Source organism: Octopus sinensis, linkage group LG3 (genome assembly GCF_006345805.1).
Source record: "Octopus sinensis linkage group LG3, ASM634580v1, whole genome shotgun sequence".
NCBI lineage: Eukaryota > Metazoa > Mollusca > Cephalopoda > Octopoda > Octopodidae > Octopus > Octopus sinensis.
Genome location: NC_042999.1, coordinates 70,437,512 through 70,464,876, shown reverse-complemented (window position 1 = coordinate 70,464,876; position 27,365 = coordinate 70,437,512). Strand labels below are relative to the sequence as shown.

The 27,365-nt window shown below is 34.7% G+C and overlaps 1 protein-coding gene across 1 annotated transcript; it reads right to left on the bottom strand.

Moving 5' to 3' along the window:
• Positions 1-1,376: 1,376 nt before the first annotated feature.
• LOC115209870 (origin recognition complex subunit 2) lies at positions 1,377-27,365 on the bottom strand. Its single transcript, XM_029778447.2, has 14 exons — positions 27,187-27,365; positions 26,103-26,228; positions 25,104-25,190; positions 24,388-24,459; positions 20,975-21,046; positions 19,362-19,448; positions 18,418-18,626; positions 16,624-16,829; positions 15,046-15,178; positions 14,144-14,237; positions 11,200-11,346; positions 9,767-10,003; positions 4,091-4,209; positions 1,377-1,613 (listed from the first exon to the last, which is right to left on the bottom strand). The coding sequence occupies exons 1-14, from the start codon at positions 27,308-27,310 to the stop codon at positions 1,530-1,532; spliced, it is 1,797 nt and encodes a 598-aa protein (XP_029634307.1). The 5' UTR covers positions 27,311-27,365; the 3' UTR covers positions 1,377-1,529.

The following is a 27,365-nucleotide window of genomic DNA, read 5'->3' as shown; positions in this document are numbered from 1 at the left end:
TTCATCAGTTTTTATGTTCTGAGTTCAAATTCCACCAAGGTCAACTTTGCCTGTCATCCTTTTGGGGTTGATAAATTAAGTATCAGTGAAACACTGGGGTCAATGTAATCAACTAGTCTCCTCTCCACAAATATCAGGCCTTGTGCCTTTAGTAGAAAGGATTATTATTATTATTGATAATAATAATAATATAGGCACAAGACCATAAAGATGGGGTGGATGGGATATAGTTAATTAAACTGACCCAAGTATTTCACTGGTACTTTATTTTATCAGCCCTATAGGGCTAAAAACAAAGTTAACTTCAGAAGATATTAAGGTCAGAATTTAAAGCAATGTAACTCAATACCAAATAGTTTTCTCAAACACCAATAATACTAATTTAATATATTTACTTAGAAAAACTAAATAAAAACAGTGCTACTCTGCTTTAATGACTTTTTTTTATTTGTTGGATGTGGAGAGATCAGTCCTTGGCTTTTGCAGATTCTCTAAGATCAGTGAGATTGTTGCAATTTATGTTCCTCCTAAACCTTTGTAAATGAACAATCATGGGAAAGATATGAGCATGGAGGAAATTTCAGAGAGTGAATGTTCTGGAAAGGGAGGATTTGGAGTAGTGCAGGGTCTGATAAATTGGAGATGAATGGGACATGAATGCCTGAGTAGAGGTGGCATGAGTGCAGCCAGCTTTGAGGTATAGATGCCATTATAGTAACAGTAGAAAAAGCAGTGTCTGAAGAGACAGGTACTTGTGGGCCAGAGGTTGAAACATATCTTAGTGACTTAATGCTAATCAGTTGAGCAGCCTTTTGTGGATACAGTCAAAAGGGTCTATGTGCAGCAGCAGTAGCACTGTCCAAGATGTGAGAACAATATTCTGTAGTGAGCCTCATCCAAGCTTTATAGAATATCATTAATTGTCGTGGGTTGAAGAACCTTTTGCTACTGAAGAGAAGGGCCAGCTATTGCAATGCAATGTGGTTTCATCAAGTGAAATCCAACAGGTGATACAATATTGAGGGCACTAGCTGAGTGCTGCTCATGATTAAACAGGAATGGGGTGATGATGTCTTGAAAAGAGACAAGAAAAACTAAGAAGATGACTTGTGTATAATAAATAACAACTGCTTCATTTAATGTTCTTTTTGTAAGTTTCTCTACCTAACTAAGATGGTCAAAGCTCTGAAGATAGCGCTAGTAGTAAAGATACCTGCTAGGTTATTGTATAAATGACTGTATTTGTAAAATCAATTAATTCACACAAGTGTGGAAAAATGATTCTAAAATCTCATTTATCAAGGATCAGTTTAATATTTGATAACCTCAAATAATTTGACATGACTGATTTAAATCATTGTTTGCAACTACAAATATTTTATTTTTAAAATACACTTTATTCTTTCAAAATAGATATATAAATAAAATGGTCTATCTTACAAAATTCTTTAATTCTTTTTCTGAACAACAGTGGAAATTTCAAATAACCTTCAGTTGTAAAGTAATTACTGGATGGCCCCCATCCAATTTTATGATGCCTCTTCTGTCTCAAAATAATCTTTCAATGTGGATGTATCAAGTTGGATGACGAGATGTTCTATGCCATCTGCAGCCTGAAACAAATAATTTGAACAAATTAGTTGTATTTGATTGGTTCAGTATTTGGTTTGAATACTTGAGACAAGTATTTCTACTACACAATTCTGTGATTATTTCCCAGTCTACAATTCAGATTTAAGTGTATTCAAAACAAAATGCCAATATGAATAAAAGTCACAATTAAAATAATTTACAATCAATATTATATAATATGCTAAAGATTTAAGCTACTACACTAACACTAAATTCATAATATACCACATACGTGGTCTTTGCCAATACCAGGGACACATAAAAAACACTCAGTACATTGTAAAGTAGTTGATGTTATGAAGGGTATTCAGCTGTAGAAACCAAGCCAAAACAGACAACTGGAGCCTGGTGCAGCTCTCTGGCTTACCAGTTGCAGTCAAATTGTCTAACCCATGCCAGCATGGAAAACAGACGTTAAATGGTGATGATAAGGTTTCTTTTATTTACAATAGAGCATAAAGAAGTTAGTGACTGTTAATGTTACTCTCTAGACTACTACATAAACTAAAAGATTGAGACGTAAATATTGAGTTATTTTTAAGACAGTAATACAACAGGAAATTTGGCTGTTGTTTCTAGCAGGTTGAGTAAAATGTAATGGTTCTTTTCTTGGTACTACTGAGTCTCTACTTCTATGTGGTCGTTTGACCTGCTAGAAACAGTAGCCAAAGTCTCTTTCAAATCTCATCCTCGTATCTTAAAGGAAGAGAACATTTTAAACAAAGTAGCCTTGATATACAAACAGATGAAATGGTTAGACTTGGGCCACTTTCAATCATAGATCTGCTTGATCAAGATGATTTGGTGAGGCTAAACCACAACAACCAGGTAGAGGCGTGTAATATATTGCAAGAATTGGCTCTATAGTGCACACTCAATTGCTCAACAGACTATGTGGCTGACTATGACTACATAACAATATAACTGCTCAGGTGCTAATGCACTTTGCTGAAGGTAACCAAGATTGAGTGGCCATGCTAAACAAATGATGGGCTAGATCCAACAATCAATAACAATGCAGGTCCATCCTATGCAGTTTCCTTCTACCTAGTTTCACTCACAAAATATATGCTGGTAAAAGACCATAGGAACCATGTAATAGGATTAAACATGGAACCATTGAAAAGTGAACTTATCTACACATACCTGCATCGACATGGAAACCTGATTGTGTTCTAATTGAAAGATTTCTATATTTACATTTCAGTCCTTCAGTTTGTTTAGTATGATAAAGTTGCTATCAATATTTCTGAACCTTAAGGTGGTGGGCTGGCAGAATCATTAGCACACTGGGCAAAATGCTTAGTGGCATTTTGCCCATTGTTATGTTGTGGGTTCAAATTCTGCCACGGTCAATTTTACCTTTCATCCTTTCAGGGTCCACCTCCCCAAAATTGCTGGCCTTATGCCAAAATTTGAAACTAATATTTCTGGACCTTAAGGTGGAAAATGGCAGAATTGTGAGCATGCTGGGCAAAATCCTTAACTATTTTGTCTGTCTTTATGTTGTGAGTTCAAATTCTGCTGGGGTTGACTTTTCCTTTCATCTTTTTGGTGTTGATAAAATAAGTGTCAGTTGTGCCCTAGGGGTTGATTACAGCAACTTATCCCCTCCAGCAAACATGTTGGCCTTGTGCCAAAATCTAAAACTAATATTTCTGGACTTTGAGGCAGTAAGCTAGCAGAATCGTTAGCATACTGAATAAAATGCATAGTGATATTTCATCGGTCTTTACATTCGGTGTTTAAATTCCGTCGAGGTCGACTTTCTGGACCTTCACAGTTTAAACATCTGGATAAGTAGGTGGCAAACAAACAGAACCAACATAATGTTGAGAGCATTTGGTCTGTTGAGGACATAGAAACCTCTCTAGTGTTGGTACCACAATAAAATGCACCTAGTACACTCTTTAATGATTGGCATTAGGAAACCAAACCTAAATTAAAATATCTGGAGGGCAGTAACTTTAAATGAGAACGTATTGAACTATAACACACCATTTGAACCTGTGCTGGCAAGAAAAGCAGACATAAAAATAAAATATGTTTCTCCATTTGTCATCTTCATATAGCTTATCACTACATTTCTTTCCAGTCTTCACATATTCTCGAAATTCAGAGCCCATGTCTTGCTACAACGGAATTGCATGGTATTCTTTTGTGACACCCACCTCCAACACTGATTGGTCACCTAGGTAACAGGAACTACCAACTACTTCTAAGAAGTCTTCAGAGCAATTGAGAGACATCTGTTCTTGTATGCCCTTATTATAAGCTACTCCCATGCATTTATTACATATGGAATTCCCCTCTGTCAGTCTGCCTGAGATTCTATGTCATCTTTTGTGTACCCATTGCTTGTACTGGGTTCATAGTTATAGAGTTACTATCTATAACCTTTACTGCATATTGAGCATGACCAATTTCCAAATATAAAATGTAAAGAATTAAATTTTACCTTCTTAGATTTAATCAGCTTATGGTCTCTGAACTCTGTCAACTGTGATCGCAAAGCAATATCATTGTTTACTAAAAATGATTCTCGGCAACGCTGGTAGAGGTCATGGAAAGACATTCCTGAATGTTAACAAAGAAACAATGATAAATACATAAAAATACAACTTCAAGTGACAGTAAATGTATATATATCATAAATGAGTTGGTATTAATATGGTTATAATGTTTTTGAACTGTAAACTTCTTTAGAAATAGAAAATGTTTAATATTTATATCTGAATTATTTTTCGTTGACGATCAAACTGATGGAAACATATAGTGTATGTTTTGAAAGTCTTTTCATCTCAAAAATGATATTAATAGTCCCCCAAAATCATAGTTTTATTGTAACAATACACTTCAATATTTTCATTTAATATGTAAATCAGTAAAATCAGAAGACAAAATGTAGATTACTAAAACAATTTCTTCTAAGAACAAGTGTGTTTAAGTAAGACAAAAATTTTTTTTAAATGTGAAGATGAAGTAAAAAAAAAAAAAGAACAGTATAACAGGTTGAGGCAGTATTTAATTAAAGTAGCCATTTAGGTATCGTACTTAATATATAAACACTGTTGAAAGGCTAGTTACTACAGTATTTGTCCTGAGATAACATCTCTTAAGGACTTACTGTATTATCAAGTCATCCCATAAGTTCTGTCCAAATTTTGAATAAAGTAAAACAAGTGATCAAATGTTATAGTTAATGGAAATTTAATCAATGTACTTTCCCTGATTATCTATGACTTCCTTCCATCTATTTACAAGCTTTTTAATCCCATCAATGTAAAACTCTTGGTTTCAAAGCCAACTCTGAAATGTCAATTTCAACCTCCTCCTGACTTGCGAAAGTTATGTACCCCAAATGATTCTGTAAACTACAAAACAAATGGTAGTTTGAAGGAGCAAGGTTGGGAGAATAAGGTGGATGAGGAATTTTTTCCCGACTAATCTCTTCGATCTTCTGTGATGGGATCTTTGCAGTGTGGGGTCGCGCATTGTCCTGATGAAACACCATCCTTTTCGATTCACTAAAGCAGGTCTTCTTTTCTTTAAAGCTTGGTTCAAACACTCTAATTGCTGACAGTAGACTTGAGCATTGATTGTTGAATTAGGTGGTAACAATTCAAAGTGAATTACTCCTTTGCAATCCCACCAGATAGAGAGAAGAACCTTTTTCCCATGAAGTTCCCTTCTTGGTTGTGGTTGAACTTCTTTTTCCTTTTACCAAGCCACTGTTTATGATGTTTAACATTTCCATAGAAGATCCATTTTCAGTCACCAGTCACAAGTCTATCCAAAAAGGGTGAAATGAGTTCACAAGAATGGAGAGAAGAGCAGATTTCAACTTGGGATTTGCAGTTGCTTTTGGACAATTCATGAGGCACCCATTTTCCAAGTTTAGGAACCTTTCAAAGTTGTTGAAGATGATGATGAACAGTTGTATGGTTTGAACTAAGCTTTATTGCCAATTCTTCAACTGATAATCCAGGATTTTCTTCAAGTAATGCCTCAAGGAGCTTATCATCAACTGGACGTCCTGTTCGATCTTCATCTTCAAGGCTGAAATCTCCACTACTGAATTTTGCAAGTTCTTTCATTCAAGCATTCTTTCCCATAAACTGAGTGTATGTTTCAAGTTGCTTTGGCTGCAGAGTTTCCTTTTTTTGTACTCATAAAGCATTATGCGCCTCAAATACTCTTTGGATACTTCCATGTTAGAAAGGGTTTTAATCAAAGAAATTTTTAATCTATTATTCTGTAAAATAATATTTAATTAGTTTAAATGTATACAAATGCATAAAAATAATTTTTAATTCCATTAAACATTCTAAAATACTATTAAATTTCATTCAATTTAAAAAAAAAGGTAAAATCGGCCAGAACTTATGGGATGACCTGATAAAAGGACAATATCAGGAGTCTCCTACTGCTGCTGCTACCACTATGACCCAGCAACAATCAGAAGGAAATGAAACAGCACAATGTAATTTTTGTAAGGAAAACATGTGAACTTCCAGAACCTGATATAATGAAATTTTTATTCATTTATTTCAGCATGACTAAATCATCTTTTTAAGTGACTGAAGCCAGTAGCATATTTTGATGAAAATGTAAATACTTTCTTGCTTTTACTCATGTTAAATTTCTCAAAGTACTTTCATCCTTGACATTCCTGGGTGTTTGCTGTGGAACTACTGCAATACACATTTTTGTAATGTAGTCAGTACTACAACTCTTTGCACATACATCAGAATATCATTGCATTTTGAGAAACTACTCAAATTTGTATTTTTATTCTGCTTATTTTTTAAAGCTTTTTTCATCTTTGTAATATACTCATTACCTACAGATTTCATTTTTATATCCTGTACAGTCACTGGCAGTTCTTGGATAACATTAGTCATAACACTTTTTATTTCATTTTCTGCCTGCAGTGCAGCTGTCGCGGTATCTTCTAGTGGTTCAGCATTTTTGGGAATTAGTCTTGATAGACACTTCACATGATCAATTTTTTCAATGGAATATATTGAATTTTGAAATTATAATTTAGTAATATTACACCCCAATGTTGTAGTCGGTTCCCTTTCTTTGGCCCATAAATTGATAGCAATTGATAACTCAAACTGTAAATTGTACCTGGACTTCGAAAACCAAACTAGGAAACTGCCGACTACATCAGACTGCTACTATTTATATGTAGTGGTCCCGTCTATTCTCGTCATAGAGCATTGTACTCCTGCCACAATAATGATACAAACTTATTTTGTTCAAGTGATCTAAATTAAAACCTTCCATCAAAATTTCATGTTAATTAATGTTCTAAACACCCACTTAAACATTTATCTAACTAAAATCTTATTATTTTCAAATTAATTTAAACAAAAGCAGCACATTTCAACAGAAATATGGTAATGAAAGGATTAAAGTAAGGTAAATACTGGTATTTAGGTAAAGATAGATAACTAATAGACAAGTTGAGAAAGATGAACAACCAGTGAAGGAGAGCCTGTAACAGTCACAAGGGTCTCCACATCCAACTTTTACTAACTAAAATCATAAATGAATAAATTGATAAATACTAGATACAAGCATATTACTGAAATTAATGTCAAAAATTTAAAATACATAAAACTAGCTAAACTAATTTTTATGTACAGTGGTCCACCAGTTTATAGAGTACTTTGCACAGTTTTGATTTTGGTCATTTTAAAAAACTTTTTTTTTATGAGGGCAAGCTGAAAAATTCATAGGATGATCAAGATGCTCTCATGGAGTGTGACCAAATGAGGTTTATTTTTCAACATACTTCTCTTTGTGGTCCACATGCTTCTTCCATTGGTGTTGTAGCGCTTGGATCCCATTGCTGAAAAATCTTTCGTCTTGTTAGTCAAAAAAGTCACCAACAGCTGATGTGACAGCATCACTGCAACACTAATTCCCAGCCAAGTGTTTTTTCACATTGAGGAGCAAATGATAGTCAGATGGGACCAAATCAGGAGAATAGGGAGGTTAATCAACCAGTTCAAAGCCATTTACACACTGCAGCCATTGAAACTTAGGACTTGTGTGCTAGAGCACTGTCCTGATGAAACAAGACCCGTTTCATGAGTTTTCCTGGGTGTTTGGTCTTGATAGCCTTTTGTAACTACCTCAACAAGTTGGCATAGCACCTTTCATTGATGATGTGGCCCTTTTAAATATAGTTAATAAACACAATGCATTTTGCATCCCAAAAAACTGAGGCTGTCACCTTCCTGACAGATGAAACGACCTTGGCTTTCTTTGGAACAGGTGAGGAGGAGTGTTTCCACTGCATAGATTGTTTCTTTGTCTTTGGCTCGAAGTGATGAACCCAACACTCATCTTGGCTGAGGGAAACATTTTTCTGCAGGTGCTTGATAACAACATGATGCCAAATTTTGTCCATTTTCAAAAGAAGTTGCTACTAGTTACTTTTGAAGTCTCTGAACAGTCAGAAGTCAGTTTATCGGGAAAGAACCACTACAGTTATTAATAAGAAGAATCAAAATTAATGCATGCAAGATTATACCGTCCAACCCATGCTAGCATGGAAAGCGGACACTAAATGATGATGATGATGATGATGATGATTTCAGAGCTCTAGCATCACTCCTTCATAGTCAACCTATGAACTTTTCAGGTCACCTTCTTATATATTTTACATATGCAGCAACACCATTTTGTTGTTTGTTTTTCATTTTACTTTAATTTCACTTCTTCAATAATGAGGCAGATATACTCTAAGCTAACACATAAGATTTTATTTTCAAGATTCAGTAATAGAGCTGCAAAAAATTGAATAAGAGAACTGCAGAGAAATAAACTTTCTCTGCAAATAAAAATTAAGATATTAAATCAACTTCTAAAATGGAAAGAATCTGAAAGAAACTGGGAAATGGTTTACTATAATAGAGCAAGAGTTTAAGAGAATTAAAGAAAATAGAGTCAATATAATTATTGGATCTTCAACGAATTCAAAACACTCATCAAACACACATACATAGTAACATTTTGGAATCAATGGAAAAGACTACTATTTTGGATAGAAGGTAAACCCAATATTATGACATACATGCTAGTGCCATGTAAAAGCACCCAGTACACTCTGTAAAATGGTTGGTGTTAGGAAGGACATCCAATCCCTGAAACCTCACCAAAGCAGACAATTGGAGCCTGATGTAGCTCTCCAGCTCCTGTCAAACTGTCCAACCCATGTCAACATGATGATGATGAGGAGGATGAAGATGATGTACGTGTGTGCATGCAGACATATGTGTGTGTATGCACACATCCCCATTTCAATAAATATTGGGTCATCCCATAAATAATGCAGTTCTTTTTTTCTTCCTTTATTTTTTAAAATTATGATAAACAAAGTTCTTTTTTAATCTAATCTATACTCTCCTTCATTTTCTACAAAGCTCTTCCATCTATCTGGTAGACTTGCAAGGCTCCTCTTCCAAAGTTCACTTGTCCATGACGAAAAATATTCCTCCAGTATTGTTCTGACCTTATCTACAAAATTCATATTTTTTTCATCCAAATGATTTTGCAGACTGCAGAATAAAAAATAATCAGATGGGGCATGTCTGGTGCATATATGGTATGTGGGGCATCATTTCCCATTCAAACTGCTCCAGCCTTTGGAATGTCATCCTCGCTGTATGTGGCCAAGCATTATCCTGATGGAAGAACACTTTTCATCTTGAAACCAAAGATGCTTGTTTTTCTTCTAGTGCTGACTTAAGCTGCTCACAGTAGATCTCCTTTGTTATTATTTGGTTGGGTTTAAAAGTTCAAAGTGGACTAAACCTTTTATATCCCACCAAACAGATAACAACACCTTATGTGGGTGAAGACCTTCTTTAGCCTGGGGTGCTAGTGTTACTCTTTTCCTGACCCACTGTCTTTGGTGCTTGACATTTTTATAGAGAACCAATTTCTTGTCACTATTTGGTTCAAAAAGGGTTCATTTGTGAAATGTAACAGTAAAGAAGAGCACACATTCACTCTCCGCATGTGACTAGACTCGGAAGTTTGTGAAGAACCCATTAACTCAATTTTCTGACTCTTTCAATAGCATACATACAAAATAGTTTTACGAGAAAGTTACCTTGATAGTTCTGAACACTGGCTTGATTTTCCATTTGATAGCGAGCAAGAAGCATGAATATCCCTTTAGCATTTGATGTTAAACTATGCATGACATGTGACAGGGAGCTCAGTGCTAAACGTCCAGATTGTTGCACCATCAGGGAATTTTCATAGGCTGTTTCCTCCATGTAAGGCTCATAAGTAGTTACATCACACCACAACCAATTGAATTTGATGTAGCGCATCTGGTCCCAGACTGAAATAGCAAAATTACATTACAATAAAAACAATGAAAAAATTGCATTAAATACAACAATATAAGGTTGGGGTTTTGTTGTCTTCGAATAGTTCTTTGATCAGCCCCACAAGTATGAAGTATTTGATCAATTATAGGACATGGTAATAATAATATTTAGAAGTAGAATGCATGATCCCTATTTTACACTATACAGGGCTTGTGGAAGCAGTTTTGGTTGCTATATTGTGCATACTGAGTATTTACATAAAAGCTTCCATGCTGGCTACATGCTAAAGACAGTATGGAAATTATTGAGGAGGATTTGGTAACAGCATTGTTCCAGTTGAAAAAATTCACCAAATCCTTCCTGTTGGTTCTATATTAAAGACAATAAGGAGATTTGTAGAGGAAAACCTAGCAGCTCTATTCAACAGATGAAGCAACCATATAGATGATCCCACTCTTCTTCCAGACTGATGTAAGCTGGAAATGAGTACATAACAAAACATTTTATACATGGCAATATATCTAGGAATTTGTGGTTTAAATTCCAACTAGGAACATACGATTAGTAACTGAACCATTTTGTTTTCACTCATTCACTCATAAAACCTGGGTTCAAGTCAACACTTCGATTCATGTATGGAATTTATTCCCTAATTTTCTGTAAAGTGTCAGCTATAGTAACAGACACAATTATTATACAGTGATGTTGGTCTTTCAATGAAATAATGTCACATTGGATTGTTGGATCAGGGAGATTTTATGTCAAACACAGATTTGAATTTGTTTACTGTCATTTCAAGGTCTATAATGGAATTTGAATTCCTCACTGCATTCTATTAATGCACTTGTGAGCTGTGGCTCAGCATAATACCAATTACAGCTGAAGTTAAATATTTATACCATAGTACCAACTTGCTCAGTTGCAGCTAGCCATTAATAACAATCATAACAAAGTTTAAAATATTAGAAAAATTCTATGTCTCAGTGTTCTTATTAACGTAGAAGAAACAATAGAAGAAACAATACTACAGAATTATGATTGCCAAAAATTTTAGTAAGCAGTAAACAATTAAATGTTTAACAGAAGGAAAAGACACCATCCGGCTGCAAAACTAATGATTTCATCACAAAAACCTTTCTATGTACACATGCAAGAAAAAATGGATGCAAAACGAGAGAAAGAAAGATAGAGGAGTTAAATGACTTACTTAAAGGTGCATTTATGTGATCAACAGAAGCGACCATATGGAAACGCTTAATTTTACATAGGAAACTAAATATATTCTGGACTTTAGCTGAACGTAACATGATGCCATCAATATTATGGATTAACAGGTAGAAATCTCTGTCATCATCTGTATTAAAAATAAATGAAAAAAAACAAAATATACTTTGTTAATTAGTAGATAAGTTAACAACACAATTCATCATCCAAATATTAATGTCATGAACCTTCCTATAGCCCTGCTGTGCAGCAGTAGTGGTGGATAGTGGCATTAAGACCCAGAAAGTAAGTTCAATTCTTTCTGAGCTACTGTACTTAACTGTTTGCCTGTCCTGTGACACTCAAATTGTTTCCTTGGTGTCTATGCATTATACGGGGTTGGCCAAAAGTCACTGGGCAGTAAATCAATACCATTTAATTCCAAGATTTATTTATGTTTAACAATTGAATGAATTTAATAAAAACATCTAAATATGAAACATCATGAAAATTGTTCAAACTGAAGTCCTTCTTGAGCAATACATTTTTCCATTTGAGTCAATACAGAATTAGATAGAATTTATGGAATTTTGATTTACAGTCAAGTGACTTTTGGCCAACCCTGTATATAATATCATCATCGTTTAACGTCTGCTTTCCATGCTAGCATGGGTTGGACAGTTCAACTGGGGTCTGGGAAGCCAGGTGGCTGCACCAGGCCCAGTCTAATCTGGCAGTGTTTCTACAGCTGGATGCCTTTCCTAACACCAAACACTCCGTGAGTGTAGTGGGTGCTTTTTAGGTGCCAGATGAGGCTGGCAAACGGCCACGATCGGATGGTGCTTTTTACATGCCACCGGCATGGAGACCAGATGAAGCTGGCAACGGCCACGGTCGGATGGTGCTTTTTACGTGCCACCGGCACGCCCAATTTTTTTTCAACAACTAGAGGAACTTTAGATTACTCAAAACATATGAAACAAATGAAAATGCTTTGGACAGGTAAAGAGTTATGTCATTCTGCATGTATCTCTGTTTGTTGAAACAACTGACACTTCCTACTTACCATATCTTCTTCACATTCTTTTGAATATAGAACAAGCAAAATTGAAAAGCAGTCGTCAACAATGTAATATTGCTTTGTGATAAGAAAACTCCAATGGGTTCAAACATGATATAATATAAATTTCCATGTTCCTGCTAATATCCATCTCATAATAGATTCAGGAGTAAATTAATAGAGAGGTGGACAAAATCTCCTGCAGCATTTATTGCAAATTCCACCTGAATGATTTTGGCTTTCAGCTTTCCAAGTTGATAAAATAAGAACTAGTCAAGTACTGGTTTAATTTAATTGGATGTACCCCTTCACAAAAATTTGTCACCCTTGTATCTTTGATAGAAGGTTGACAGAATGGTAGAAGTGATAGAAGGATGAATTTTTTCCATTTTTTTAAACATGCCTTTATGTATTTTTCTAACCCTGTTATATTTAATTTTGCCTACAGATACCAGTAATGTACTGCATTAATTTACTTAACTATAGTTCTTTCATTACCAATGTGTGATCTTGTACCCAAAGCTATAAATCAATATTTAAAATATATTTTTATTTTCTTATTGCACTAACTGGAAGGAATTGTGGGCTGATTAAGTTTACTTTTAGTCTTTACAGTGTTAATTAGCTGAGAAGCAAAATAGAATGTCAGTCTATCCCAGGGTTTAACTCAACCCTACAAATTTAAGAGAACACTTGTCAATTACAGTGATACCATCATTTACACTGGTAAGCTATAACAACTATATTGGCTGATTTACAGCTAGTTACACTGAATCAACAAAAATGAAATGCCTGTCAAGTCAGCACTGGTGACTGTTAACCTACAGTGACTCGAGATTACCTTTTTTTTAAGTAACAAAATAAAGCTATTGTAGAGTATTAGTACGTCATACAAAAATTTGGAGATAACAAACAATAAAAATATTATTGTTACACATATTTCCAACCTTCTTCAAATAGAGAAGATTAAAGAAATTTTACTTTTATTTATGTTTGTTAATACTAGGAGATGGTTGAATGGGTCCACAAATTATGTTACTCTGAAGAGCCACTTCAACAAGCGTTTTAAGACCTACATAGTTTGCATCAATTAACCGATTATATCTGTGGTTCCATGTTGGCATGCTTTAAATGAAAACTGTTAAAGAAGATTTTCTACAGCTGGATGCTCTCCCAGTCACTAACTCTTACTTGTTTCCCAAGTAAGGTACTTGGAAAACAGCATGGAAAACAGATGCTAAATGATGATGATGATCTGATGGTCTTCTTCACCTACCAATTCCAGTAAGAAGGCATTTGTCAGCCCAGTGTCATAGTAGAAGACACTTGCCCATGGAGCCATGCACTGAAACTGAACCTGGAACCACATGACTACAAAGCAAACTTCATAACCTCACAGCCATGTTTGCACTTATGGTAAATTGAAATAACAAGCATACTACATTGTAGCTTCAATGTTCCTCAGACAACAAGTCTACCTGACACAGTTGTCCCTCTTCCTCTCAATACCCTTATTGATCTCATTCTAAATACTTTGACCAATGAATACCAATACTTTGACTCAGTACATTTGATGTTAGGAGGGCATCCAGCCATTGAAACCATGCCAAAGTAGACAGTGGAGCATGATGCAGTCCTTAGCTCCATAGGACCCTGTCAAGTCATCCTACCCATGCCAGCATGAGCAAGATGGCTTGACAGTTATCTTCAGAACTGCAATTCATTCCTTGTTCACATAGCAAACACCAGCCTACAGATGTTAAAAACTGAAAGTAAGTCACACCAGTCTATAAGAACCAGCAAAGGTTATAAGTACTGTCACTAATTTATAAATCACAAAAAATAAAAATAACAATTTAATGAGGGAAACAAATAAAAAGCCACTGACCTTCTAGAGACTTCTTAATAAATTCACACTGGTCCAACAGGGTTTTAAATGTTCCTTCTTCATTAAGAATCTCTTCTGTTATTGAATCTAAAATCTAAAATGTGAAAGACAATAAGTTCTTTAAACTGTAGTTATAAAACACGATTCACATGTTAGAGAAATTTCATCTCCAATTAACTCAATTTAAATAGATGATTATTTTATGGACTATTAGCTTTAGCTATTATTTTTTAAAACTATTTATTCATTATTACTATTTTGTACTGAGCTGCACATTGAGCTGCTCTCTCAAAGATGTATTAATTTCTTTTTTATGAGAAGAGATTACTAGCTCTTGAGATATTTATATATATATATATCTACTTTATTTCAATTAATTTGCCCTTTGTCAACAGGCATTCATTAGGGAAAGGGAACATTCATAGGCACAAGTGTGCTTGTGTGGTTAGAAAGGGCATCTGGCTACAGAAACCATGAAAAAAAAATGTAACTTACATGTGGGATGTGGTCTTCAAAGCCATCAAAGAGTGCAATAATCACCCAACCAACCCTAGCATGGAAAACTGATGTAAAATCCTGATGATTTTTTTCCCAGCATTTCAATACTCTGGAATTCCACTCAACCCTTATTTTTACAGCAGAGTTTAATATGCAAATGTTTAAACTCAACATCAACCACATTGCTTTCACAAATAAGGGAGAGTCAGCAAACACTAATACCACTTGCACAATTTTTCAGCCTGTGACTAACTTATAGTCTTTTATAAAAAAAAAAATTCTCACAAAGTCACCTTTTCTATAATAATTTTTAATCCAACTCATTTTTCTTTGAAATGGCTCTTCAGGCCGTAACATCTTCAACATCTTCAAAATCAGTGAAATAAAATGAAAGGTCAACATACGTGTTTTATTGACAGACTTGGGAAGAAGCCATTGACAATAACATGATCATATCCATTGAGTTTTTCAGAGAAGAATTTTTCTAATAATGATTTCTTGGAACCAAATCCATATACCATAATATTGAATCCATAACTGAGAAAAAAAAATCTGTATGTTAATGACTTATAGAAATTAGTATACAAGCAGTTAATGCACTGTATAATAAAGCAGTGCTATACAGTGCAGCAGTCACATTATTATGAAATACAGTAAGACACTTGCAATACAGTGTAATATACCCGTACATGTATAACAAAATCTGCTGCTGCATAAGCAGTATCTCCCCCACACACACACACACACACACTTTCTCTAATTATATACACAGGTGTTGGACAAAATAATGGAAACACCTAGCATCATAGTATCATAATTTTGTAATATATATAAAACCATCAAAAGCTGGTTTATTTTTGTCTTTTGATTTATTATTAGTGTTGCTTAATATGTGTTGCTAAAATTACTGTTTCTTTTCAGATATCATCAGAAAAAGGTAATTAAAATGACAGATCTATCAGACTTTCAAAGAGGTCAAACTGTTGGTGCTTGTATGCCAGGCACTAGCATAACAAAAACAGCCGAAATGTTTGGTGCGTATCAAGAAGTACTGTCTCGAAACCATGCCAAATCAAACTGGAAACTGGTGTAGCCCCTCAGCTTACCAGCCTTGGTCAAACCATCTAACCCATCCCAACATTGACAATGGATGTTAAATGATGATGATGATGATGATTTCACACACAATTCATCAGTCAAACTGAGGCAAAAGTGGAAGACACTCGTCCAAAGTACTGTGAAATGGGACTGAATATAGAACCACATGCTTGCAAAGCAAACTTCTTAACAACACAGTAATACCTGCATTCATCATCATCATCATCATCGTCGTCGTTTAGCGTCCGTTTTCCATGCTAGCATGGGTTGGACATACATATAAATATATATTATACAAATTTGGTGATGCAAACAGGAAAACTACAACATATATATATATATTTATTTATATATATCATCATCATTTAACATCCATTTTCCATGCATGTATGGGTAGGATAGTTGACAGGAGCTGGCCAGGTAAAAGACTACCCCAGACTACTATGTCTGTTTTGGCAGGTTTTTTATGGCTGGATGCCCTTCTGAACACCCACCACTTTGCAGAGTGGACTGATTTATGTTTAAACTGGCCAGATCTGACATCTCACACTTACCCTTCAATATCATTCTAAAAAGAAACAATCACATCGTCAAAACCTCAAAGCTATGAGATAATGCATGGTTAATTTAAAACAATGTGAATAAAAAAAAAGCATTGCATTTGACAAAGTTATCTGAATGCTAGACAATTAAATGATTATAAAAAAAAATCAAATATTTACCTATCTATGCAAGTATATAGACACACTATCACTTCCATAATAATTAATAATAAATCACCAATCTCAACAGCTTTTAGTACTCTTTAGTCATTTAGTTACACACCAGCATATAAAATAACAAATATGAACTACAGGTGACAGTGAATTCATGAAATAGATTACCTGAGTAAAAATAACCATTTGTCAAAATATTCAGAATATTTGTTAAAAAGCTGTTTGTACTCCTTGCAATGGTTTCCCGAGACATTTTTTAGAAGTTTCTGTAAATCGTCTAAATCAATTCGTGGCATATCCAGTCGAGACAGTGTTCGGTCTGATGTAAGTCCTTTTGTAGAATGTACTTCAAAATACTGTTCTACAATAGATGGCTGTTAGAAGACAAGTTTTAAGCAATGTCACATGAACATAAAAGACACGTTTACAGTTTTTTTTTTTAACTTCCACTAGTTTTTGGCACTACTTTGAAGGGTGTAGTCAAACATCGACCCCAGTACTTATTTTTAAATCCTGGTAGTTATTGTATCAGTAATTTTTGCCAAACTATTAGTTGGTTGGTTGGTTGGTTACACACACACACACACAACAGTCTTCTCTCAGTTTCCGCCAACCAAATCTACTCACAAGCACAAAGCTCAGTTGGCCTGGGACTATAGTAGAAGGCACTTGCTCAAGATGCCATGTAGTGGGACTGAACCCAAGACCACATGATTGGGAAACAAGTTTCTTAACCACAGTTACGCCTGCACCTGCTGTTAAAGTGATTGTTATTTACCATGTTTATCTTTTTTATTGCTATACTGGCTCAGAGAAACCTAAAGAAAAATGTATTTCAAATGTTATTAACACAATTTCTTACTTTACAAAGCTAACATTTATTATGCCACTCTTTAAATATTCAGTCATTTTGCATACTTAAGCAAAAAGAAAAAAGAAAAGAAAGAAAAACTTTTATTTTTTTCATTTGTTTGGCTGATTGGTTCACTGAGTTTCTAATGTGATATCTCAGAAACTAATGAAGGCAGCAACTGTTTTTTCAATGATTTTTAAGTGAAAATCAGTATTGTCTTTTTTTACTAACTTTATTTTTAGGCAACTAAACAGGATACCAAGCAAGTGGTTTAGTTCTGTTCAACACGATATATATTGGCTATGCTATAAGAAAAACAAAATTGGTGGCACATGAAATAAAATGCAAGAGGTTCACTTAATACACACATAGGTACATACCAACATATACATACAGACACACACACAACAGTCTCCTTTCAGTTTTCATCTACCAAATCCACTCACAAGGTTTTGATTGGCCTGTGACTATAAAACGAGACACTTGCTCAAGGTACCAGATAGTGGGACTGAACCCTGAGTCATGTGGTTGGGAAGCAAACTTCTTAACACACAGCCACACCTGCGACTTTTTGTACTTTGTTAAAATGTAGAAACATCAGCTAGTTTGCCTCAAAAACAAATTAGCAGAATTTATTAATTATGGCCTTGTGATAAGTGTGAAGTTTGTTATAATCTTATGCAGCAAGTATAGCACGTACGAATTCTTAGAACTTATCTTAAGAGCCTGTTCTTTCATATGACGGCATGTAGGATAATCATGGTATCACAGTATCAATCAGGCTATCAGATGTTGTTATACATCGCTGACCACAATGCTCTGCGCATCGTTTTAGCTTCAAGCAGACCAACATCCCTCCTAATTAGAAGGCTATTCTGTTGTGGGCTTATCCATTTGTATCTGAGCAGACCAGAGCAATGTGAAGTGAAGTGTTTTTCTCAAGAACACAATGCATCACCTGGTCCAGGAATTGAACCCACGATCTTGTGATTTTGAGTTTTGATCTTGTGATTTTGAGTGCAACCTCTAGGTCAGATGCTTTCACATGTACGATAATATATAATGTAATATACAAAGATAACATATACTTCATGCATTAACATACATACCATATCTTCCTCAGACATTTTTTTGGAAGCACTTGGAGTGGAAATTTTTGTGTTAGCTTTAGAAGTTGGCTTAATTTTAGAGGAATCCTTAGACTCCTTGATAGTTAAATCAGCAGTGTTTGAAAGGACCTTTTGTTGGGGTTCAAAGCTTGAGTCACTTTCATCACTGGAAGAACATAAACTGTCACTGGAGGATTCATCATTGTAAGCTGTAAAAAATCAAATATTTTTGGCTTCAGTGAAAATTTGATTAATAAGACAAGTCATGAAGTTAAAGTACTAGATTATTACCCACAAAGTTAGAAGTTCAAACCTTACTAAATCCAAATTTAGTGTGTATCCCTGAGCATGACCCACAATTCAGCTGTCCACAACCTACCTGGCTGACAAGTTCTACTCCTACATTGTGAGTGAATGGTTTGTGGTGTCCAGTTACAACAGTAATCATTTCAACAAGGTGTAAATTGGAAAAAAATTCATAAAGCTGCCTCAACCATGTAAACAGGAAGAAATAGTTACAAGACAAAGAAATTAAAAATATATATAGATCTCTTGACCTTTTAGCATTCAGGGTACTCTGTCAAATTTAATGCTTATTTATTCATACTGCTTTGAATTAATCATGCATTATCTCATAGATTTGAGATTTCAATGATGCCATTGTTTGCTTTTAGAATGACATTGTAGGGTAGGTGTGAGAGGCTGAATCTGGCCAGTTTGAACATAAAGCAGGTAGAATATTTGGGCCACATATGACCTGTTTAAATGTTAAAGTGTTCAGGCCAATTTAATAGGAAGAAGAAATACAGAGTAAGTCCCTCATAAATGATGTGTTGGGAAAGAACAATCTAATCCAGACTAGGACATTACAGTAAACTCTAGAGATAGCAGGCTAGAAGTTACAAATGGCCTAGAAAAAAAAAAGTGAGAAAAGAAATACTTACCAATATCATTTCTTTTACGGAGCCGATATGGTGTAGTGGTTTCTGGTCTTTTGTGTGATTTCTTCCGTAAGGTCATAGCAAGACTATCTGAAATGTAGAAAAGGAAATATTTTAGTAACACCTTCGAAAAGTAGAAGGATGATGGTTTACTTGGCTTTACTATTAAGGTTCAGCTCATTGACTTTCTTCTTGTTTTTTTTAAATGCTTTGGTCTAGAAGAAGGGTCTATCTTTGCCTTTCAAAGCCCTTCCAAGAATTCTGAGACTGGTGTAGTTGTTCTTCATGAATAACTCAAAAAGAAAAGAGGCTATAGAGGGCATCCTACAGAGAACAAGCTCTGGGAGGGAAGGACTGGATATAGTGGTTAATGCAGAGTTAGAGATGGGTGGGTGAAGAAAACTTCTTTGACTTTTAGCCAACAACAGCTTCTAAATTGTTGCATGACTTACTAAAAATAGCAGCCAAATTTCCCTCAACTCACAGACTAACATGTTAGAAAAGGAAAAGACATCAAATAATATTGTCCTAGATGGGATGGCAACATCTAGAATGGCTGTGATAAGTCTACTCAGTGACGGTTGATTTGGAGCTAAACAACAATTTCTTGACTTACTATTTTCAAAGAATATTTAAACTGTGTAACTGTACTGGACGTCTAAAACAACTGGAAATGTGTTGCTGAAGATGATGACTGCCTTACATTTACCATCATACTTGAATGGGATGGCAGATGTTAGATAAAAGCATTGATAGAATCAATAGAGAATAGACAAATATCTCATGGAATTTAGTTAGACCTATTTATGTTCTAAGTTAAAAAAACATTGTCTTTCTTCCATCCAGAGGAAGTCAACTGATCAGACTTTCTGCCCAAAATTTGCTGCCTTGTATCTTCTTTTACATGTTTCAGTGACAATGCTAGAGTACCACCTTGAAGGGTTTTAGTCAGATTACCCCCAGTACTTATTCTATTGGTTTCTTTTGTCAAACTGCTAAGTTATAGAGATGTTAACAAACCAATATTTGTTGTCAAGTGATCACACACACATACACACACACATTATGCCAGTAGCATGATGTTTCAATGTTGGGCCTCACAGAGGTGATGGTAAGTGACTGAGACCTTTGGCAATATATTGTGGTTGAGAAGACTCATCAAACCAAGTGAAATTGTACTTGCGGCCATTGCTGGTGTCATGTTAATAGTACCTGTACCAGTGGCACGTAGAAAGCAACCATAACACTCTTGGAGTGGTTGGCATTAGGAAGGGCATCCAGCCATAGAAACCATTCCAAATCAGGTTGGAACCTGGTGTAGTTCTTGAGCTTACTAGTTTCAATCAAACTGTCTAACCCATGACAGCATGGAAAGCAAACATTAGATGATGATGTTCCACACAGTTTCTAACAAATTAACTTACAAGACATTGGTTGGCCAGGGATTACAGTAGAAGAAACTTGGCCAAGGTACCATGCAGTGGGATTGAACCTGAAACCATATGGTGGTAAAGTAAGCTACTAAACTACACAGCCATGCCTGTATGTTTGTTATAAATCAATATTTATGCTAACTATTAAAACACATCAGGGACAAAATCCTTTTTTTGTCTTACCTGTTTCTTGTCTATTGGATTCAGATAATGGCTTCCTAGATTTTGGAGTATTTGGAGATCTTGATTGAAGGCCTGAAGAAATAAAGTTGACAAATACATCATGCATCATCAATAAAACTGTCCAAACAATTTTTGATGAAGAATTACACTTTCTAGAGAAATAGGAATCTGTTTATATTCAACAATCCATAAATTTAATTATATTCGTGCTTATTGTAACATTTGAGTTTAGTTATATTAGCTTTATATTCCTAAGACCAGTACCAATTAAAACATCTCAACTTTTACAAGCAAACTTATCTGTCATCAGATCTCATCTACTAGAGAGCCAGACATACTACACACACTAACATATATATTCATATCTACCTGGACACTGCATCATTATTTTATCTTTCTTTCTAGCGCTACTCAGGTTACTACTACCCACTCTTCTATAATGTGAGTAGCCATATAGCTCCTCTACTGCAAGAAACATGTTCTAACCCATTCTTTCCCACTTTAATCTTTCATCTACCATAAAGCCACTCCCTCTCTATTGAAGTCCCACTCTGCTGAAACGGACCTTAGTCTTGCAAGCTGCATGACAACCTCACTAATGCTGGTGCTACAAAAAAAGCTTCCAGTACACTATGTAAAGTAGCTGACATTAGGAAAGGCATCTATCCATAAAAACCATACCAAAACAGATACTGAAGTACGATGCAATTCTTAAACCCATTAGATCCTATTGAATCATCAAACTCAAGCCAGCATGGAAGATGGATATTAAAAAACAATGATATATGCAAACAGATATTGGCATATTTTGTTTGATGCACATTCAGTAGACAATCCAACTATATATTTCTTTGTCTATTTTAAAGTTGAATTTTTCCAGAACACATTTACACTTCTTATATTAAAAAAAAAAAAAACTTTTACTATCATGCATACAATAGACATTTCCTCACGTGGCCAGTTAAAACATACATTCAGGAGTGTACGACAACACTTGAGATATTATATAAAACATGGCCTCATTGTCTAATTGAGTTTTTAACTCTACAAAATCACAGAAGGTAAATTAGTAGAACAACAGAGCAGATAAACTGCCATGCCATACTCATTCTAGCTTTATGCATTCCAGTTTCAATTATCATTGGGGTCAACTTTGTTTTTCTTTCACTCAGGATCAAGAGTACCAGTCCAAGGAGGTGGATTGGCAGTACTTTTAAAACACTAGACAAGATGCTTTGCAGTATCTGTTCTGATTCTTTGCATTTTTAGTTCGGATTCTGCCAAAGGAATCAAATTCTGCCATTAGCCAGGACTAATCACTAGGCCACAACTAATTATGGAAATCTGTAATGGGAAGAGAAGTGTCAGGGCTGTGTAATAAATATAACTCTCAAATGATGATAAGGCGTGATTATGGTATTTATAAACCCAAAAATAACTAAGATGCCTCAGTGCAAAGTTTTAGTAAGTAGAAAAGAAGATAGGAATCTGCTGCTGTCATGGAAATGGTCAGGATCAAATGAATTTCATAGAGTTACTTAATATGATTTGAGGTGAACAAGAGTTATACTGGGAGCACAAGCAAGTTCTCGCAGAAAACAGACTAACATGTGGAAGATGCACAAGAGTAATTAGCAATCAGAGTACTAATAAAATAAATTCTTCTTAATGCTGGAAAGGATCTGTAAGAGCAGCTGATAACTTTTGTTAGGTTACCTAATCAGTAGTGGAAGAATGGAGTCTGTAAGTATAGTAGCCAGAACAAGAACAAGACGGAAAAAAGTTCAGGAAGCTATTATCTCGGCTGGTAGAAATGAAGCAAGTCTGCTCTGCTAGATGTGTAATGTTAGTGAGCATGAGCAATATGGTACAGATGAGCTGAGAGAAAACTGGAGGAAAGAGGAGTCAGGTGTAGTGTGCTTAAGAAAAAATTGTATTGATACAGATATGTAATGCATGTGGATGTAAAAACACAATTGGGTAAAAATGTGCCAGGAAAACCAAGTGGAAGAAAACCAAAGAAGAAATGAGCAGTTGATTCCAGGATGTTGAATCTCACAAAAGAGATGAAAAAGGAAAGTAATAAGTGGTAAGATGCTGCATCGGAAAGGTTCTGTCCAACCCAGACATGCATGGGAAAGCTATTCCAAAAATGATGATGATAGGCCTTTTCTGTAAATAATGAGCTGGAAGAATCACAACCTTGGATTTCTTCCACTACCCACTAGGAATTATCCAGTACAAATTCTTCTATAATGTCACAGGTTCCCAGCAGTTAATATGCAGTTATGTTCTGCCTCAACTAAAGACTAGAGACAAAAGACAGTTAGTAAGCCAAGATACAAGGTACAGAGATTATTATCATTTTCGCTGAAAAGATAATAATCTTCTGAATTGTTTTCTAACTAAACCATAAGTGATCCACATCAAACGACATTATGTGCCACAATAGTTAATAATATTGCAGTACTTGAATAGATCATTCACAAGTAATTATTCCTGAGTGATTTCTTATAACAGAATAACATTACAGTACTACCGAACATAATAGTCTATGAGCTAGTACTAATTTATGACCTGTCAACCATGATAGCCAATAAAGAAATTATATTTCACCAAAGATATGAAAATATAGAGGAGGAGGGAGGTTTTTCCTTTTTCCAACAAGAGACTAAGTGATCTTTGCTCCGTGACTGAATATTAAATTTCCTATTTGCAACCAAATTTGGGGTAGATAAAAGGAAATATTTCATCAAATATTCTGTTACCTAGTCAGCTATATAAAACAATTTGGTAAAGGTGCAATAGATTAATCAGGAACATTTATCAAAAACAAAAGATTAAGTTCTCACTGGGAATTTGAATTTCTAATTGTATAGAACTCTGGAATCAGAAAATGGCCAGGAAATTTTCCAGTCAAAATATTTTATCTGAAATGCACATATAAAAAGGAAGAGCAATCCAGAAGTATACTAAAAAATTTTCCAAACTGTAACTACAAACAAGTTCTTCCATCTTTCAATGTATCTGGATGACTACACTACTAATAATTCCAAATATTGCAATTTTAATCTCTATCAATGTTCAACAGTTTCCACATCATTTCAAGATGTTCAACATTCAAGAAATAGTAGTCAAATCTCCCTCAAATCACATTCTACTACCTTTAAAAAAAATAGATACATTGGATAAAATAGATACTCTATATCTGAGTGGGGAGATAATCATGGTTGGAATGCTTTTGATTATAGATTGGTGATACGTATATAGGAGCTTTCAAGAATCTTTAGCATTTAACTTTTTTCAGAGAACTTGGGAAAGTTCCAATATGAAAATTATTGAATAACTATATAAACATTATTTATCAGCTGAAACACAGAACAAGGTGTTGGCTAAAAACCAATAGAAATTACCTGTATGTTGTCTGTTACATTCTTGCACAGAATTCTTAGATTTTGGAGTGGTTGGTGTTTTTGATTCAAGTGCTGAAAAAGATGAGACATCCTTGGAATAAGTTGATGAATTTTACAGATAAAATATTGACACTGACAAACTCCAACTTTATCTTTTCACTTTTATAACATCATTCTCTACAAGATGGATGAAAACAAAATCATTATCATGACCACATTCAGCCAATCCAACATTATTAATAGTATCAACTGTGACAATGCATTAACATCTGGTATTTGAGATCCCTTTTTACAATAGATTTCATAATCAAATGTTTATACGTAGCATATTGCATAATCATAATATATTAATTATTATATATACATAATATATTTCATCATCAAATATCCTTTGTTAAGCCATTTTAAGACATGTGCAGATGTTACTTTCAGTAAACCTCAATTTTTTTAGAAACAAATACTAGTGGTTGGACATCTAATGTCTTTAGGATGCTAGATCAATAAGTTGCTTAGCTACAGCTTCTACCATAGGTCAGTGTTTCTATACTGACTAAGACAACTGAATGAGGCAGTATATTTCATTGCCTAGTGAGAATAAATGAAAGTAAGGTGGCAGAGAACACAGCTACAACAGAAACTGAAGGTCTGGAGATGATGATAAAAACCAGTCAGAAGGAAGAAATTAAATTGAAAACTTGACAAGTTGAACAATTTACCTTTTTGAGTCATTGAATTTGATTTCTTAGGTGTTCGAAAAGTAAACAAATCTTTACCACCAGCATCTCCATCATTCACCATCAAAGCTTTTTCAGGTAATAATAAAAAAAAAATATATATATAAAATAAAAACAAAAAATAAAAATTAATGAGAACTAGAAATAAATGTAAATTTTCATTTAAAAACAAGTTCAATATCTGCAATACAGTTCACAAAAATAAAAGATTTGCAGTTTTCCTATTAATTGGAAATAATCTTTACTTTGGATTATAGTCTCAATGATCAAATATCTATTTTTGTTCAATAGCAATTATCTGAACAGCACTGTGGTCTGTAGAATTGTTGGTACACCTTGTATTGTGTAGATTGATCATTAGCATTGTATGTAGTAATCTGGTTAACACAGGGTATTAATAATGCCAATGTAGTGGGTCGTAAAGTGGCGAGCTGGCAGAAACGTTATTTCATCTGTCTTTATGTTCTGCCGAGGTTAACTTTGCCTTTCATTCTTTCAGGGTCGACAAATTAAGTACCTGTTGCGTAGTAGGTCGATCTGATTGACTGGCCCCTTCCCCCAAAATTTCAGGCCTTGAAAAGAATGTAGTGGGTTGTAAACAGGCACATCATTATAGTTTAAAATGCACCAATGGACAATGGTCTGCCAATTTTCATATTGTAATGGGTTGATAGGCAATGTGAATTTATATATTTTCAAAAAGTGTAAGAACAAGTAATAAGTATAGTTTTGTGGTTTGTACACTGGTAAGTACAGCTGAATATCTTTTCTAATCAAACTCAATTGTAAAGAGTGAATGTCACCAAAAATTCTAGCTTAGCTGAACAGAATTTAGTTAAGTATCTTGTTCAAGCTCACAAGGCAACACTTGTAAGAAGGTTTGATTCAATCACTTACAGATCAACAGTTAAGCAATCATACCAACTGACTACCTCTACCTTTCCAATACATATGAGAAAATATCTATAATTAATATCATACCTCTTGAGGATTTATAAACTTCATCTTCCTCATCACTACTTCCAAGTACAACTTCTTGGTCATTAATCATAACAGCTTGTCTTTTGGCTCCGCTGGAGACTGTACGCTCCATATGTGGAAGGCCACCTGCAATAGATCATCAAAACTGGGAATCAGCAAGACTAGCAAAATACAAATGAATACAGACTTATATGCACCTCACAACTTCTCATCATGGCCTCAAATACATAACATGTTGAAAACTTGACGTCAAGATTTCATTTTTGAGAGGGAGAAAATACTTCAGCATTCATTAGTTGCTGACCACTTTGTAATATACACTTTTATTGGTTTTGGCCGGTTAAATGTGACCAAGCTACCATCAAAACAATACTAACAGTCATAGGATATAAAAAAAAAAAAAACGCAAGAAACTTGCTTATATCTGGAGACTGTGTCTATTACACAATCATATATACCAGATAACATCCAAAAGCAATATTTGTCTGATTGCTGATGGTTCACTAACCAATGCATACTGTTTCCGCATTTTTTTTCTATCATCATCAGTTTCCTCTTCACTTCCCAAGACCACACAAATGCCCCAAACTTTCCTCTTCTCGTCATCTTTAATATATTTTTAGCCACAAAGTCTCTACTAAGCATCCTTCTCAGTATACTCTCTGCTTGTGTTTTTTCAAACTGTACATAATATCAACTCCACCAATCTCACTAGATTAATTCGTCCCCAGCTCGGCGGATTCACACTATACTTGGAATAGTAGATGAGATGTATGGGAGAGGGGATACACCTAATCTTAGATCGACAATCTTTGCGTCATAGCTCAATTGGTGCTGGATTTGGCATTAAACAAAGACATAAACTAATAATTATAACCATACAACCCTATCAATCCGTAATTTTCCCAGGAAAACCAATAGACAATGTCTGTTAATAATGAGTCTTTTCACAGAAAAATAATAAAAGTACTGAAATCATATTAAAAGTAACGGAGTGTCTTTGTTGTAGATTGAATTTTGACATAAACAACTTGGTGACAGATTTTAGCAATATAACACAATTGCATAATTAAGTTATTCTCACCTCTCTTTCTTTCTTTCAGGTGTACAATATGTTGGACGATGTCTTCATCATTGACAAACTTCACTCGTACCGACTTACGTGTGGCTATTAATTTTGTTAAGTCTTTATCGTCTGTCAACATCATTTTCCAGTTAGTAATCGTTTTTCGCGGGTAATAGTTACTCTTTAGTAAATGAAAG